The sequence below is a fragment of the Embiotoca jacksoni genome, unplaced genomic scaffold (assembly GCF_022577435.1).
Source record: "Embiotoca jacksoni isolate LCO1_2020_lvr unplaced genomic scaffold, fEmbJac1.0.p SCAF_15, whole genome shotgun sequence".
NCBI classification, from domain to species: domain Eukaryota; kingdom Metazoa; phylum Chordata; class Actinopteri; family Embiotocidae; genus Embiotoca; species Embiotoca jacksoni.
The window spans coordinates 13,240,287-13,259,404 of record NW_027185285.1 but is presented as its reverse complement, the minus strand read 5'-3'; the positions used below and the strand labels follow the sequence as shown (position 1 = coordinate 13,259,404).

The window sequence follows — 19,118 nt, the reverse complement described above, 5'->3', positions numbered from 1 at the left end:
GTCTACATTCACAAATTGTGTGCGCACGTGCGTGTGTCACCATTTTAATTCATCCACAGTTGCAACCGAGGGTGAAGCACTTGACATTCATGTGGCATTTCTTCACAGGCCTGTTGTTATTTTTTTTTTTTTTTCTTTACACCACTTATCTGCACTGTTGTGCTCCGGTTTTCCGGATGGATTGATCCCGAAAGAAATGGCTGGAGGAAGCAGTTGTAGTCAAACAGAGGATGATTTTGACAAAAAAAATAAAATAGGACGGTGAAATGTCCGAGGAAGGAGGGTCAAATTGTTGTCTAACTCGTTTTTGATCTCGAACAACTCTCACTGTAGCCCGTTTAGTCTCTGAGCGACTTCCTGATGGAGCTTTAGCGCAGAGAGCAGGGGAGAGAGAGAGGGGGGGGGGGGGGAGCGACAGACCGACGGACCGCCAGTCCGTCTATCTATCCAGCTGCCCCTGCCTCTGCAGAAGCGCGCAGGCATACACACAGACCAAACGCGAGCACACTCGGCACACACACTTCCACTCTCTCGCACACACGTATTTGACGTGCACGACGGGGAGAGAAGGGAGAGACGTTGGGAGCGGGTCCCACGCACGGTTTCGCAGGCTGCCGGAGCCTCTAGTCAATGTGCATGTGCGTCTGTGCGTGCGTCCGGCGGCCGCTCGCCTGCCTCTTCCCTCCTCTGCGCTCCTCTCCTCCCGGGACGGGAATAACGGGATACGGGGTGCTCTGATCACACCGAGGCAGGTTGAGCCCCCACGATGTGCGGGGCCAGGAGAGATTGCAGTGGAGAATCAGCAGTATAGGCGCACACACAATGAAGATTGGATTACAACAACAGTGATTTTTATTCGCAGTCGCGCGCTCGTGAAGTGATAAAGCGGGGGGATTTCATACATTTTCTTGGACACGGTGGGAATAATTCATCACCGGAGATTCAGTGATTTTTTTTTTTTTGGTTTCTTTTTTTTATTCTCCTGCTGTGCGGTGTTCGTGAGAGTGGTCACCATCAGAGGCTGCATGGTTTCTCAGAGGAGAGAGGGGACTGTTGCAATGTCATCTCACACCACTGTTTTGGAGCTCTGTGGAAGGGAGATGCTGTAAGTACTTTGCCATGTCTTTATTTCGCTCTTAATTTTGGGTTGTAGCGATCATTAACCGTACCCCTCCACCGCCACCACCACCTCCCCCCTTCGCTCAGCGGGCGCCGTGCCGCTTTTTACCCACAAGCGTCCCTAAACCAAAGTGCGGCACAACACCACAGACGGAACAGCCGTCCCTAAAACACGATCAACTTGGATTTAAAGGATAAAAGGCAGGCAGTTTGAGGCGCAAACAAAATATCACAATCTCCTCTCTCAGCTCTTACGTCAAGTGCTGTGATTTCCTATTAATTCATAAGGCTGGCGCAGTGAGTGAAGCGCAGGCAGCTTCAAAGCGCATCTGTACGGCATATACACAACAACAGTTCATCTTTCGCCATAAATTCACCTATTAACTGCATGTACATCTAAAATATAAAGAAATGAAGCCTCCTTTTGTAGTTCCTCGTGCACCAGTCACCTCCCAAATGATCTCTGTATAACCACAAACAGAGAAGCAGGTTTTGCTCTAAAGAGATTAGAGGTAAAATAAAAGATGGGTGTGCGTGCTGGTGATTTTTCTTCCGAGGTTGGATAACACATTGCGGGGTTTTGGTCGTGCCACTCGTTGGCACAACTTCCAGCTCCTCTCCATCCCACATCAGGACGAACAACCAGTTACATTAACGATGTGTCTCAGAACACGTTGCTTACTTTTTAAGTTGTTCCTTAATTTTAGGGGGAACATGTTTTGTCTGCCCTCCTTTGAATCGTGCCATAAAGTGAACACGGGCTTTGGCCCTAAATTTTTTTTTTTTAATATATATATATATATATATATATATATATTCACACCGTGTGTGGATCGTCTTGGGCAGGAGTGCAGGAGACAGGCCCACATTGTACCGGTAGGGGTCGCACTTGTATTGTGTTGGCTTCATTCAATCTAATGGGGAAATCCAAATGAACCCCCCCCCCCCCCCCCCTCCCGCCCCTCCACCTTTTCTTTTCTGTTCTCCGGATTCAGTCACGTTGTTGAAGCGCAGTTCTCCTCACAGAAAAGCCCCCCCCCCCTTCCCCCCTCCCCTCCATATGTACAGGCTTCAGCCCATGGAAGGGCAATCCATATTATTATGACACCAAAAAATGCCACCTTCCCAGATCCTACTGTAGACTACAAAATTCAGTTTTATGGTTTTCTTGCTTGTACTGGAATATTACCTGTTCAGCAAGAGGGTGGATGTGTGTGTTTGCTCGTGTTTAGGTAGAAAAGTGTTATAAAGTATTGTTGCATACATTTTTTTTTTGTGCCAGTTATAAACCTTAGCAGATGCAAGAGAGAAGGGTGTAAAAAAAGAACAGGGGACTGTGAGAAGATGAAAGACTGGCAGATTGAGGTTTTGTGTGTGTGCGTGTGCGTGTACGTGGGAGAGATAGGTGTGATTGATTTTTAATGCACCTTTATTTACATATAGATGAAGACAGCATTAGCAGAACGAAACTCTCAATCGCTTCAATCAGAGGACACTTCTGAAACCCGTAAACGGCTGAAATTCAGGTCCAGAACAGGTAGAGAGAGAGATTTCTCGTGCAAATCCGTGTCGCTGTTTCAGATTCATCGTTGGTCTTCATGGCTGAATAAAGCCTGAAATCACCTCTGACTGACTGTGGCCTTCAAAGATGGCATCGGAGAATTATTTTCCTGTTGTCGGAAAACAGAAACTTCACAAGACTCAGATCTTTGCTTGATGATACAAAGCAAGAAGTCAAGTGACATTATCAACCCATATTGACACTGTTGGACAACGTGTTTGAATTCTGGTCACCATTACTTTCCTTTGCTTGCCCCTTATGTTTTGGCAACACAAATGATTTAAATGTCATGCCCAATACAGCCAATTGAAATTTGAATTCATAAAGAGAGACGGTGTTCTAACATGGGATCCCTGCATGTTAATTATGCAGGAAGTGACTGATACAATTAGCTCTAAAAGAAGTGAAAATCAACGAATGTGGGAACGCACTACAGTTTGATCTTCCAATACAGCGAGGAGGCAGAGGTGTGCTTTGGGCATCAGGTGCAGAGAGAGGGAGCAAAGAAACAGAGAGAGCACATCCAGAATACAATCCCAGTCAGTCTCCCCCTCTCTCTCTCACACACACACACACACACACACACACACACACACACACACACACACACACACACACACACACACATTGGGTTTGTAGGGAACTAAATAGGTATGTGCAGTGGGCAGACAACATGTTGAAGCCTGAGTGGTAACAGACGATTACTTCCACTGGGCTTCTCATGGGCGTTCATGCACATGTCAGGGCACACGGAGCAGATGGCTGGGGCCTGAGAGAGAGATTGAATGAGAGAATGGCTGGGAGAGAATGGATAAAGGAATGATGTGACAATGGAGAGGAATGTCAGGTATATGGGGAACAGTTTGTGTATTTCAAGGGTTACTGTACTTGAAAGTTGGGGGAACTTATTATTGAAAAGAATGGTCAACATTTAAGCATCAAAGGTTGAGGTTTTTCGATGTCTAGTTCCTCATGTTGGTCTAGCTCCAGAAAAACACTGGATCCTCCATTTCCTATAATGATAATATTTTTGTGTGCTTGGTAAAAGTTGACAAGGTTTATTTTAGAAATGTGAGTAACTTGGCTCATCAAAATCACCCCTGATTACATTACCAGGGCTATTTTTTCAGACTTCTGAAGGATCTTTCAGATTAACTATTAGAGTACCATCACCAGTAAACTGACCTGTTAAATTACCAGTTCACCAGTAATCTTGGAAACATTTCTACATACTATTACAGTATTTTTTGTACTTCTAAAGTTTGCTTAGGTTTAAGGGGTGATATGTTTCACTTGACGATATTGACTTGATGATATTGAGTTTCTATAAGTGGCACTCTTTACCAAACTGAGTCTCACATCAAAATATGTAATAGCTATGTTGGTCCAAAGCGCAAAATGGATTAGTTTCAAGATAACACCTTACAAATTGTGACATGCCTAAGTTTTCTTGGCCTAGTCTTTTCTGTTGGCCTGGACTGTCTAACAAAGCTCACTGGCATCTCAGACATGTGCGCAAGGTGCCCGAGGTTTAGGATCCGAAACCACATGGTGAGGTTTAGCAAAAATTCATAGTTTGCATTAAATGTTGCAGTTCGATATAGGCACCAAAACCACTTGGTTTGGTTTAGGACAAGATTTGGCTCAAAATCAAACAAATCAAATCAAATCAAAGTAGCATACTTAACATAAGTAAATATACTGTGTAAATTTACTTACTTATGTTTACATAAAATACATCCATGTTCATTTTAGCTTTCAACAGGACTTGAATATTGGTCTGCTGGGTGAAAGTCATCTGTTCTTTCCACCCAATCCCCCCTCACCTCCTCTTTACATGGACACGGTCACTCTTTCTACTCTATCACGACTTCCTTTTTTGGAAAAACTAGTCTCAAATATAGGCATCTCACAATTTTAGAACCTTTATTGTAAAACATTACATTATGTATTAAATATATTATGCAAAGTAGACCGAGGTAGCCAGGACACATTTTAATTTGGACTTGGCCTGTTTTTCTCACCACCTCAGCCAAGATGTCTACGGCTGATCATATGACTGAGTATCATTCAAATATTTGCAATTCATGTGCCAATCAAATTTTTATAAAATCCATTTGAAGAAAAAGAAAACAATACAAATTTTGGTACAAATCTGTAGTTATCATGCATTTTAGTGGGGGAGAGTGTAACCCTGGTTGTTATCTGTAGCTTCAATTAACAACTGTCCCCTAAACTCCTCCCTTGTCAGTTACTACAAGACCATTCAGCGATGTTCTGGAAATCCCTCGCATGGAAGCAATTGCTTGACGCTACTATTTCCCAATGTCCCGTAAACGCCTCACATGCCCTTAGTAGACACTAGCTTGCCGGCTGGCACAGAAAAGCTTCCTGTTACTGCAGTGCTCACAGTTTTGACACGTGTATGGCCAAAAATGATTTTGAAATGAGTGAAAGAAGGTGTTCAAGCAGAAGATTTACGTAACATAAGTTTAAACTGATTGGTTTCAATGCACAGGCTGCCACAGTAGAAGCTACATATGTTCACTGCTGTGGCTCACTGACACCAGTGAGAGTTACTCTTGTATAAATGGAGCAAAAGTTATAAGTTTTAAAATGAAAATGATTTACGTTGGCATCACAAGTTCGTACCAAATGACAAATCATTTTTCAATGCTAGATACCACCAAACCAATTCGGACGGTGCCTTCAAAGTATCAAAGTTTGGTACCAAGCTCCAGCTGCTCCTGCAAAAATTGCTTTTGGTGAACGTATTTCACTGTGCAGCCAATAATCTTTCTCAGAATGACCAATAAACCTCCTAAACACAGGTGCTCAAGAGAAGGAAAGTAAAAGCTTTAGTTTACCAGTTGTATATTGTCAATTATAAAAACTACCAAAACAAATAAAATAAAATAAAATCCTCAAAACTGTCTTATATTCTTAAAAAAAATAAAAATGCTTCCAATCCTTCTACAGATGGTTAATTCATATGCAAAGGCAACCAGACCTATAAATTCAGCAGCACATTGGTATTCATACAATTTCTTTTTCTTGGTGTCTGTTTTCTTCAAATGACAGAATCTCATTTTAGAGTGAAACTCTTGAAATAGAAAGGGACAGAAGGATACAGAACTTGGGGAATGAAATTAGTTGAGAGAAATAGGAATACGGAAATGGGGGAGGGTGTGATGGCAGACAGGGAAACGGTGAACAAATGGAGAAACAAAGCTGAGTTATTTTAGAATGGAGTTATTTTTGAACTGGTCTTTGTATAACTGGGCATATGTCGTGGGACAATTATAGAGTGGGGACACAAAGACAAACAATAGAGCTTGATAATGTACAACGGTGGACTAAAGGATAGATCAGGAAAAACAGATAAAAGATGGAAAGAGGGGTGATGAAGGTGGATGTGCATTACAGTACAATTCAACTGTAACAGGCGTGAGGGAGCAGATGCAGACACTCGGCCATTTGCTCATATCCAAAGCCAGTAAACAACGAACAATGAAATAACTCAAACAAATTGTTGGTAGTTAGCTGGTAGGAAGAGGCTGCTGAACAAACTGGGATCGAGACTTAGACCTTCGAATCACTTTTCCTAATTAGAACCTGCCTAGATAGCAAAGGAATGTTTAAAAGAGTGTAAAATTGTTAATTTTGTTTCTTGATACAAATTTGCAGTTTGCATTGGTGAAGTGGGTGATTGTGCATTTCTGGCACATGTCTGCACCTGTTAGTGAGATCCCATCTAAGCTCTTCTGATAGTCATTTTGGTGAACGTTGTTCAGTATATTAACAGAACAGTAATTAACTGAAATATATATTACACAGTTACAATTTTGGCAGCGTTTGGTTGAACCAAATATCCTCTGTTTACATCGGTTGAACTTTGCTATGAAATGGACCAACATCCATAAATGGATGGAGAGATTGGCAGAGGAAAGGTGAGCACATGAAATGGGAAGGAAGAAAAAAAAAAAAAGGACGGATAAAGAGGGGTGGTTTTGAGGATACACAGAGTACCTCAAGGTTTGAAAAGCCCCGGAGAGAAATTGAGAGATACCCCGGAGGACTGAGTAGTTTTTAAGTCGATGCAATATGGTAGCAAATGGTTGAAGGTTGAAGAAAGATAGACGGATGAAAGCAGAAGGAATGATAAAAGGAAGGATGGACAGATACATGAAGGGGCATTGAATGAATGTTGAGTAATGGAGGAGCTAGTGAGGGATGAAAAAAAACATATATTACAGGATAGTTTTCTATAAACTAGAAGGTATGTGGATATACAGTATATATGCACACATACGTCCTCTGGGCCGTTGCACAGTAAAACATACACTTATCATCCTCGGTTTCAGCCATTCTGACCGTGACTGTAAATAAATCATAGCCATAGAATGTGTACACTATGTTAATTTAACTTTAATGCAATTTAGGGAGATAGAAGGAAGAACAAATGTGACCGCAGCTGTAAATGCAATCATATTAATCATCATGTAAAGAGACTGCTGTTGAATTATTAACTCGTGAAACCTAGTTTTGTATGGATCTAAAGCATGGGCTTTGTGATGGCAAAGCCATGTGGGAATTGTGGCAATGGTAAAGCAAGAGATTTTACTGCTGGATTGTGTGTGTGTGTGTGTGTGTGTGTGTGTGTGTGTGTGTGTGTGTGTGTGTGTGTGTGTGTGTATGTGTATAGAGTGTGTTGTCTGATTGAACACTCAGGGAAGAATTTAAAAAAGCAATCAAACAAATGTATTTCAGTTTCTTATAAATTCATCAGTGAGAATTATATTTTGAAAGACTTGATATTATAGAGTGTTTGTTTTGTGCCTTGTGTGAGGTAGGAAAGATGTGTGTGTGTGTGTGTGTGTGTGTGTGTGTGTGTGTGTGTGTGAATTGTAGCCAGTAGTATGGATGTGCCTGCCAAACATCATTTACTGTTGTGGTGCCAGGAAACGGTAGCTTTTGTGTGACGACAAACTGCCCAATACGATTTGGCTGGGGAGGCGTCCTCTCTTGCTCTCTCTCTCTTTTCCCCCTGTCATTCTTTCTCTCTTTCTAGACATAGTACTTCTTTTTTTCTCGCTGCATTGCGTTGACTTCCTGTTTTTTTTTTTTTTTTTTTTTTTTAAGCTTTTTTACTGCCACTTCCTTGTTTCAAAAATAACCCCATAATGCTCTAGAGTTGAGACAAGGAAAAAGAGGGGAAAAAATGTACTCTTTTGTTCGTCAGATTTTCACACCACCAATTTGGAAGTGAAGGATAATTTTGTCAGCGATGGACTCGCTTGTTACTATAAATACCATTTTACATCAAATTGGTGCCAGTTTGACCCCTTTTTATAACTCAGGTTTTGCCAAACACGATTACTGTGGCTACCAACAGTGAAAACTGTTTGTGTGCATGTGTGTTTTCTCTAAAACACTTTGCAAGTAGGATACTGCAGGTTTTTCTGTGGTCTAGTAGCCATCCATTCCTCAATTCATACAACACATAAGAAAAACATGTATGTACTAGATGGGCATTTCAAGAAAACAAAAGCTCGACCAAATATGGTCACTCCTGGCTCAAAAAAAACAAGATGGCGTCAGCCAAAATGCCAAACTTGAGGCTACAAAGATAACAAACCAAAGAAAGTTGGACTTTACATTGGACATCCTGGATATCTGCTTTGGAAGCTGTTCATTGATCAGCAGCACAAGAGACTGTTACACTCTGTTACAGCGTGAACATGTGGAAATACATGAAAGTGAATCAGGAGAGAGATAATCACTTGACTAGTGTGGAGGTATGATGCAGTCAATGCCTGCAATGCAAATACATGCCCGTCCTTTAAAATTAAATTATTTCGCAAGCCTCCAAGTAATCCTACAGCTTTTTGGTAAAGGAATCTGACGACTTCTTGACAGAGACACTAGGAATCCATTAGGCATCAGTGCTCTTCCCACAGAGAATGGACTGAGATTTGGATGATTCATCCTCCAGTCTCTTCAAACAGTGTTTCTGGTTAGTTGGGCAGGGGGGACAAGCAGTCCTCTGCTTGTTTTTAAAACACAGGATGACACAGTGAGCCCACATGCATTATTCAGCTCACAATGGAGCCTTCCAGTGGAGTCTCAATTTCATTACAAAATCACAAGGTATGACAAATCCTAGCCCACAGAAAATAATCTAAAACCACCATCATACTTGGAAATAGACAATGCAGACACTACTTCCTCTCTTTCTCTGTAGGTTTGAACATTCACGGGCAATTTTATAAAATAAAAAAGTATTTTATGTTATTTCTTATCTCAAAAGTATTGTGATTTGAAGACTCATCGAAAAGTTGATGACGAATGAGAAACTCACAGGGCTCGTTAAACAGCAGTTGGCAGGCGTATGTGACACAGAGAATAATTTGGAACAGGTGGATGCTTCACACCACAACCTGCAAAAAGACCAAAGCTTGAGATCAGAGTACATACTCCTGCTCATGTTTTACTCAGTGTTTTATTCTAATAGTGAAAATATACATTTATTGTTTGCATTTAGTTCCAGGACTGCATCCAAATACACATACACACAGCAATAATATATAAATATAATAATGCGAGTACGTCATTAAGATCATAAAAAAAAAAAAAATAGCAAAAAACGCTTTAACGCTGGTAATTGTGAGGTTCCTCTCATCAATCCAGATCTGCACCAAAGACCATTTACTCTGTTGAATATATTGTTAACAAAGAAACAAACTGACAAAGAAACATCTGTCACTCTATTCTGCCATCTGCCTATATGACAATGTGCTTCAGTGGTTGGCAACACGTGGATGTCTTGCTATGTTTTTCACCCTGTTGTTCGTCACTCATGTTAATGTGCAGGAACGTTGTAAATGCGACAAGTTTCCTCTGAACTTGCATTCCCAGAGCTTAAATCTGCCTTGAACAGCGGCAGAATTAACGACGACTCCTGTGAATCAACGGTCGGTGAAAAAAAAACATGGAGTCCTGTCAGCAAATCCATAAATCGTCACATTATGTGACCATGTATTTCATGCCCTTATGATTTCGCTCACGCTCTGCTGTTCAGCACACCTGCTCATATATCTTATGACACATGCTCTCTTTTATGCTCTCTGAGCACATGGTGTCCAAGGAGGCCAGTCAGTGCTCTCTCTACTGGGCGAGGGGTCGTATAGGTTGTGATGACGATGGGATGATGTCACTGTTTTTCTGTTTGATTGGTACAGAGCAACCACCATCATCACCTTCTTACCTCTACTCACTAATGCTGTTTGTACACATTATTCTACATAAATGTTCATCCCCATGTCCAAGGCAGTGCTACTTCAAAAACACAAGAGAACACTATCTTGCATCCCAAGCTATTTATAGCACTCACTTGGTTTATATTAGCCTGTTCTTTTCAGCCTTTATGTAATTTGTGTCCTACTTACCTCTCAGAAACAAACTGATCTGTGCGTGTATCTGACAGCTGTGTCACCACTCTGTTCATAGGATCTCATGAATATAAGGAAGAGCTGCTCAAACCAACATCAGCGAGATGAGACAGGTGCAGCAGACTTCATTAAAAACACTATTTAGCTTTGTTTTGTTTTATTACCCATTCACATCAGTGTTTCTAGATGGTTGAGAATAGATTTGTTAATGTCACTTCTTGTCATACAACCTCAGCATTGTGCTTGCCAAAGGGTGTCCCTTCCATGAGGCACTAAATCCAAAGCCTTGGTATGACAGTGGCACCTACTACCTTTGTGCACTGTTTAACTCTTATGCATTCATTTTAACACAACTGAATCCATGAAAGTAGGATTAGTGTAGTGAGGACACAAATTTGATTCATTTTTGGACTCCTGTTCGGGGTCTTTGAGTTTGTCCAAATTTGAAATGCTGATTATTTGCAGTAGGAACTAGACTAAGCCATTCAAGCAGCTCTATGACGCTGCAGGCACTGCAGTACTCTGAGTTTTTTATGTTAGTCGGTGTAATGTTTATCGTGTTCATAGTCCAAGTAGCACTAAAAGCAAAGGTGATAATCTAAGTGTGAGGATGATAATAAAATTTGTAAGCCTTATCGTTCGCATGGCTTAGAATACAATTAAACTACAAGGTGCATTCAAAAAGTTCAGAGATTGTTCCTTTTCCTGGGTTATTACAGAATGTTAATTACGTTCGAATGAATTTTCAAGTTTCAAAAGAAAAAAGTGACAATCCTAGCAACTATTTCAAGTTCCCTCAATTGATCAGCATCAGCACCTGTGTTACACATGTTTTTGTTACCACAGTTACATGCACATTTACAATTTCACCAAGGACTTGAAACTCGCGCAGAGAAGCCCCTCAATTTTCTTGTCAAATCTTTGGGGAATAGAAAACGGTTGCAAAATCTGATTGAGTGGTGTTGGGGTGTGGAAATTGTGTTATTTTGGGCTTTAAAGTCGCACTTTTTCAATATGTTGTGAGTGTGCGCATTACAATGTTGGAGAACCCAAGTGCCATTGTGCCCAAATTCAGACCGTTTACACGAAATGTTTTCCCCCGGACGCCGTGGATTGTCAGAGTAGAAGTGTGAGGTGTTGGTAGTTTGATCCTGAGGGACACATTCACAATGCACCTCACACTTCTACTCTGACAGTAAATGCAAATGTTAAAGAAAACCCACTCAGTTTCGCTCCAGACCTGACATTCCTTCCTCGGTCTTGGACAGTGACGTTCTGCCCCTCTTGAAATGCAACTTTCATTCAAAACACCTCGGACAGGTCACTGCTTCATTGCTTTAGATTTTCTAAAACGTTTCAAGGTTCACCATTGCCAATTTCCAGAGCTTAATTCTAAACTCGAACTCTTTGCCGAAGTCCACGGTGAAATCGCAAATGCGTACGTACCAGTGCTGATGTTGAACAAGCGACATAACTTGGGACACTTACTCCTGCTCTGTGTGCCTTACTGTGCTGCGTTGTTTGTGAGCAACAAGAACAGTCTCTCAACTTTATCATTACACCTCATACTTTGGGTTATAATGCTTGAAACATTTCCCCAAACTGTATATGAGAAAAACTTCCACACCATAATATGAAACCCAAATTGTCCACCATTATGTCACTCTCGTGCGTGCACACACACACACACACACACACACACACGCGCACACACACCTTTATTTATCTGCCTTGTACAACACTGCAAATGGAACCACAAGTAAATAAAAGTTCGGTAGTGTTTGTCTGTTCCTGACACTCCTAGAATCCCCTCCAACTTGTGTCAACTTTTGTTAAAACTTTGGCGTTTCAGACATTATAAATGTCTGCTTGCCTCTTCTGAACAGCACAGCTTGCTCCTGAATCATCTGATTCCTAGCAGTCGTGACCATGAAGTGTATAATGTTAGTCATCTTCTTTTTCTCTCACCCCTCCGCAACTTCCTCCCAAGGCCATCTTCCTCCTTTCAAGGTTTATGTTTTTAATAAATTTACAGAGAAGAACTGGAATGAAATGAGGTAGTTGCTACCTGAATGTGTGGGATTTAAGAGGTGTGCATTAACAATTTATCTTCACTGCTATTTCTCTCCCTCTTTCCACTCCTCTCTCTCCATTCTCGTTCACTCTTTGATCTGTCTTCATCTCTTCTGTCTTCCCTCATCTTCCCTCCATGCAGGGGATGAAGTGGTTTGGCAGTATGTCCCTCAGCAGCAAAAGGAGTAAGAGGAGGAGTAGAAGGAGCGGCGGTTGTAGCAGTAGCAGTGGAAGTAATAGCGTGCTGCTCTCCTTGGCTCTAATGGTGGCGGTGACCCTGATTGCCGACCCCGCGGCGGCTCAAAAGCAGCGAGGTGGAGGCGGCTCGGAAAAAGTGCCGGTCCTGAACATTGCGGTGATCCTGGGACGCACGCGTTACATCTCTGACCGGGACATCCGGGCACTGTGGAGCAAAGAGGACCCCATCGACGTCAATGTGGTCACGCTGCTGGTCAACGAAACTGACCCGAAGAGCATCATCACCCACATGTGCGACCTGATGTCTGGGACCAAGATCCACGGCGTGATCTTCGGGGATGGCACCGACCAGGAGGCCATTGCCCAGATTTTGGATTTTATTTCCTCGCAGACGCTCATACCCATCCTGGGCATTCATGGGGGGTCGTCCATGATCATGGCTGATAAGGTATGTTGGAGTCATGAATGTGGGTGATTTAGTGGAAGAATGTGTGACTATGAATGTTGTGAAATGCAAGGTCGGGTATGGACGGAATGGATGAACAAAGTTTGTCGGATTACTTGGTTTTGAGTGGCTCGACCAAAGTTTTGTCTTTACATATTTTCCTGTTGCTGCTGTCAACAAGCCTGTAAAATCAAACTCTTACCAACTGCGGATAAGTTTTAGCTGTTAACTGTACCTTACAAAATATCGCTGCAGTTGGTTTCTAGAGAAAAAAGGCAGAGAGTGGAACCTGGCTAGCGCTGGTAGAAAGACATGTTGCGGAGGAAGATAGCGGGGTAGGAGGATGAGGTAAGTATCTGCAGAGAGGTGTTAGAGGAATGGGTGGAAGAAGAAAGTCTGGAGAAGAAAGTATTTGAAAAGCAAGTGGAGGACAGGAGGAAGGCCAGAAGAATTGATGCGGTGACTAAGGAGAGAAGAGCGAGGAGATGGAAATATAAAAGGAGTGGGTGTTGTCGTAGTCCATAACACCAACTGTGCGGTGCAGGGAGCTGTAATCTGGGAAATCTCCACTCATTGTGTAGGATTCCCTCAGACAAGGTACACGAGTCTTGATTGGTTCCCTCCTTTGAATAGGCGATGCCCCCTCGCCTGCCAATCACTTTGAACCCTGAATGGGAGCCGACGAACGGAGCGTGATTGTGTGGATTCTGGTGTCAGTGCTGAGCTCCTGGAATTCGTCAGTGTCACAATGGGGATATTCTTAACTGTGGTATTTGCCCAGAAGATCAAAGAAGGCTTACTAGCAGGAATGACAATTGAACTGAAGTAAAGAACACATTCAGGCTACAAAATAATGCAATGAAATATCAGTGCAACCCCTCCTGAAGCAGAACATCATCCAGGTCCAATACCAACCACACCAAGTCCTAATGTCCAAAATAAACAGTTAATTGTTCTTTATAGACTAGCAATTTGCAGCCTGATTATTAGTTATAAATATTATACCACCTTCCTCAGTTTAGCCTTCCTAGAATTCACCAGAAAAGAGGACAAAACCACTAAAGGAGGTTCCCATATCAATTTTGTAAAGCAATATTAAGCAACATAAATCCAATAACCTGCAGCTTCTACAAATGTAAAGCTGACAATGCAGAGATGGATAGACATGATAAAGTTCAGAGCAGCTGCACTAGATGAACACAGACATTAAAGTGAAAAGAGACCTGTGCACATATAAAATGTGTTCCTGTGGATGGTCACCTCTGGACAGTGAGTGACAATTGCACTGCATTTTTTTCTATCGTTCACAAACTGCGAGCCTCAGGTATGACTTTACCCTCGCTGCCCTCTGACACTCAGCCAGTGAACATGCTGTACATTTGCACACATTTAGATGTTCATTCTTTTATAGATGTTCTCTGAGGGAGGTTGAGGGTGTCACCTCTCCGGACACGGAGCTCGCTGGAGCTAGTTTTCACTGATTTTCTTTCAAATGATTTGAGATTTTAAAGAATGTTCACGTAGAAGTAAAATTACAGATTTTTATAAAAAGTAAGCGTTAGGTTTTTTTTCACAAATTAAATGAGATACATTTTTCATTCATTCCACCCCTGCTTACTGGAAAGTATGTTAATCAGACCAGCATTAAGGATGCTTAAAGGTCAATATGTCATTCTCATGTAGCTGGTGATGCAGTACCTCGGTTTAATTACTGTAAATAAATGAAACGATCATGACTTGTTTTTTTAGTGCTAATGTTTCTCAACAGTACGACCACACTTCTAAATCCAGTGGATTTAGAAACACGAGGGCCATGAAGTCGGAAGAAGAAAATTCCCCCAACCTATAGCGCCCCGGGTCTGTGTTTGTCTTTTCTGCTACTTTCCCGAGGATATATGTTTCTGTAAACACCTCTCTCTTTGCTCAAGATCCTGTTGTTTAACAGAATCATAACTCTTCATCAGAAAAACAGCATCCTTCTTCCTATTTCATGCCTAAAAGCCATCTTTCTGTCTGATTTCCCACCAAATCTGACGCTGTGACCCGCAATAAAACATGTAGAAGAGTAGAGCCTCTCAGCGAGGTTCTTGTTCGTTTACTGTAAATATACAAATCTCTTCAGGTTGCTGTGATTGATCCTGTAATGCTACATGTGGCACCTTTTTTAAGAGAGGGGAGGGAAGGGAAGGGGAGAAGAGGATAAGCGCTGGAGGAGGAGGAGGAGGGGGGGGAGGTGTGCGTTGGAATAGAGGAACGAAAGGGTGAGGGATAATCCCTCATCTTGACCAGAGGTGATGTTGAGTGGGAAGGGAATTACTGGCTGTCCTGATTGGCACCTGCCGAGCTCCACCTATTTCAGGAGCATACACACACACACACACACACACACACACACACACACACACACACACAAGTTGTGTTTTCATCACTTCAGAGGACATTACATTGACTTTCATTTTCTGGAGACTCTCTCAAACCCCTAACCTTAACGATGTCTATCTTAATCCTAGCCCTAATTCTAAACTAAACCTAACATTACCCTAAACTAAGTCTTCTTAATGTAATCACCTATGTCCTGGGGAATTGATTTTTGTCCTCAAAAGGGAGGCAGTTCTCCACAATGTGATTGTGTAAATAGATTTATGTCCCCACAACATACGAGCACAGGCAAACGTTATTTCCCCTGTCAGGAAGTGTCACTCAAACAGCAGCGATTCAGCTCCTTGACAGCAGCACGGTTTCCTCTTTGGTAACATATTAGGAAAAAATAATCCACTTTAAAGTGCTCAGCCCCGCATTTTGTCTTCTCTTTGTTTTGCCTCACCTTATCTGGAGCTTCCTGTCTGCATGCTGCTCATGCCAGGTGCACATGCCTCTTACCTTTCACCACAATTGTGCTTATACAGGCTCTTTTATAGCTCGAGGTTAAGATATAATGTATGCTTCTGTTAAATGAAAACCTTGTAACTTATGCATGATAATTCAGACACAAAACTGTGACCGTTTTCTTTTATTCCCCCCCGGGCTCGCAAAATGTGTTAAAAGACAATTTGCAGCGTGTCAAATTTTTGTCCATTTTTTTTTTCTGGACATATTAGGGATACAGAATATTTTCACCCGATAACAGTTAATGTACTATGAGGATTTTCAAAGCTATTTTCAACCAGTTCTGTCTGTGATGAGTTACGTCTCCGACACGGCTGCCCGAGTGAATTGGCGTCGTTGCTACACATCCCACTAGTTGCACCGCAGCGCATGTCAGATGCGGGTTGCCGCAGTGCAGCGCTGAAGATAGGCGGCTAGTCTAATTTTGGTGGAAGCCGCTCAGAGACCGCTGCAAGCTGAACAGAGCAGATCGGCCGGGCAGGAAGTCAGTCAGAGAAAAACCAAGAGAATCCGGTCAATATTCAAAATAAAACACCAACATGCAAACTTTTAGTCATAAAACACATCACTACATCACCATCCACTCCCGCTGTCTTTCAGTTTGGACAAGAAATGCGTTCTCTTCCCACTACAGACACAATATGTGAAATAATTACACAATAAATTGACTAAAACACAGCTGGCTGTGCTAACTTTGTCTGCAGGCTGCAGCACAAATTAGGTAATGGTGAAAATAAATACAAAACGAACAAAAAATAATCTATTTAACCACGTTTACTCACGATAGAAGCACAACAGTCAAGGAAACATAACGTAGTCAGGAAGTAGGATAAAACGGGCAGACAAAACGCTCCTCTTCGGAAACGCTCCCAGTGGGATTTGAAGGTATGCAGAGGACGAACCTGTGTTGTCGAATATACTGCTCACAGTTGTTGTTCAACAGAATCTTATACATCAGGAAATTGAGGTTGGAGGTTCAGTCAAGGAAGGCTAAAGAGGTGATAGGAATAAATGCTGGACTGCAGAATTTATGATATGATTACAGGTCCTGATTCTGTTACATATTCATAATCACAACGTGTGTTATACTCACCTCACACAAAAACAACAACAGTGAATTGTGTTCAGAAGAATCTTGTCCCTCACTAGTGAATCTTCTTCCTTGTAGTGTTTGCGTGCCGTCCTCTCCCCTCCTTTAAAGTTTATATAACTCCTCACCCTCTGTAGGTTAAAGTTTATACGTTTCCCCTCTAAAGTAGCGGAGTCTTTGTGCCGCCTTGTTCCATGCAGATTTCCACTAATCCTCATGTGAAATATGACGAGAAGCTCGCCTCCAATGATTATGCCTTGTAAGACCCTCGGTGTTTGTCTATTCACGATTACGCCTTCGTACTTGTGTGTGCATAGACGTGCGTGAAATTTCCCCTGCAGAAATATGCTTTAATGCCTTTACTTTGCATGTTAATGTGTGTGTGTGTGTGTGTGTGTGTGTGTGTGTGTGTGTGTGTGTGTGCACGTGCTGGCGTGTGTGCGTGCGCGTTTCCTTTTTGCCTGTCACTTTGAGGCTAAATCTTTCGGTGCTGATGACTTCCATTCAAAGCCATTCCCACATCAACCTCCAGAGAATACTATCAGAGAGCTTCCCCATTAAAATTAAAAAAATTAAAAAAGTATATACGTCTCATATCTTCTCTTTCTTCTCCTTTCTTCCTGTCTTCCTCCCGTCTGCTCGTGCCGTCCCTCTATCCCATCTCTCCATCCTTCTCTCTGCCTTTCATTCCTGTTTGTTAATTAGATAAAAGTTGCGGCATCTCCTTGTGTTAGTCCCTCCCATTCATCGCTCAGCCTTTGTTGAATAATGCACACTTGCCTGTATTGAAAAGAATACATTATTGATTAAGGAAAGACATGTCTTCCCTTGCTGCAGTCTAAGCAGTTCAGCTTGAATGTACCACCCAAGCAAAAAAAAAACAGTACAAAAGTACAAAACCTTTTATTTTGTTTCCATTTCTGACATTTTTGACCTTTATACATGTATTACTTTTGTTTGCAGCATTATTCTTCCCTTCCTGTGCTGCATGGACTTTCTTTTTCATTCCTTTCCCAGGTGTCGTTGTGTGGGAGGATGTCTGTCCCGGCTTGTTCATTGGCTTCATGTAGTTCTCATGCTAAATGTTTGTCGACATGCACAGAGGTCAGTAATGGCAACTGGATTGTGTCGGTCGCGAAACACTTTGATCTGTTTATTCCTAAATCTTGCCTGCCCCGATTCAGAGCTGCCTATCAACACGTCCGCTCGGATCCGTCTTCTCCCGCTGCAGCTGTTTTCTCTTTCTTCTTCGTCCCCATTTTTTATTCCTTTTTTAAAAAAAAATTTTTAAGACCACGCCACATGAATTATATCATGGTCTGTTTGCACCAGATGTGTTAACAGCAGCGATGGGGAGATGTCCTTCTGTTTTGCCTCTTGAAGAAAAACAAACACTTCCGAATAACACAAAAAATGTTCAAAGACTCTGAAAGTATTGTGATGCTCTTTAATGTTTCTCTGCAGTGTAACACTAGAGGCATGAGTGTGTGTGTGTGTGTGTGTGTGTGTATGTGTGGTTTCTCATCATTCCTGCCTTCGCTCTGTTCAGTGATCTCACACGCGCACAGTGCTTTTATTTCAGAATTCATCCCCGGAGCAACTTAAAAATTACACTTCATTCACAGAGGTTGATTAATTAATTATTCAGCTATTCAAAAAAAGGAATATTGTGCCTGATGCATAGTGGATCACATATTTCTTATTCTTCAAGTGCTCAAGGGTGAGTGTGAGACCCTAAGATTCGTCTTCAAGAGCCTCCATCCAAAGAAAGGACTGGTTTTGAATTAGGTGAAGTCTTTACCTGTAGCTGCACTCGGCTTCCTCACACGCTACCACCCCCATACGCCAGTCAGACGAAGGCCGCTTTAGCCTGGTGCTCTAATGAAATCAAATCGACTCCATCCATTACTGACGTTGCGTTGTCATGTTAGTGGACGTCTCGTTGGGCTGAAGGTTATTTTGTGTCATTTTATTCCCCCTAATCAATCAGCGGTGAGCGACAAATCCATCTCTTGACATCATTGTGACTCAGGAGGCAGATTCCTAATTGCAGCGTCTGTGGTTCGATGCCCGCCTACCGCTGTCCACATGAACTCAAAAAGAAAGCTCGATTGTTGTACTTTGGATCAAAGTCCGTTCACCATTTGAGGTTGACACTTAAACTGTGGTAGCAGTTGGTAGTAGGCTTTAATTTAACCACTGTCAAATTCATCAGAAAATATGTCAGTTTAAAGGCATTTCCACACCTGAAAGTCCAGGTGAAAGTCGTGTTTTTGTTACATTGTGTACATTTGA

General features: G+C 42.0%; 1 protein-coding gene across 2 annotated transcripts in view; it reads left to right on the top strand.

Moving 5' to 3' along the window:
• The first annotated feature begins 470 nt into the window (after positions 1-470).
• Positions 471-19,118, top strand: part of grin2aa (glutamate receptor, ionotropic, N-methyl D-aspartate 2A, a) — a 157,421-nt gene continuing 138,773 nt past the window's right edge. The window contains exons 1-2 of one of the 2 annotated variants that reach the window (XM_069149718.1): positions 471-1,105; positions 12,347-12,850. In XM_069149718.1, coding sequence (XP_069005819.1) covers positions 12,350-12,850 — 501 coding nt within the window. In that variant the 5' untranslated portion in view covers positions 471-1,105; positions 12,347-12,349. Of the gene's footprint in view, positions 1,106-12,340; positions 12,851-19,118 lie in introns of those variants that run through there. The other variant, XM_069149716.1, reaches the window with a different exon arrangement.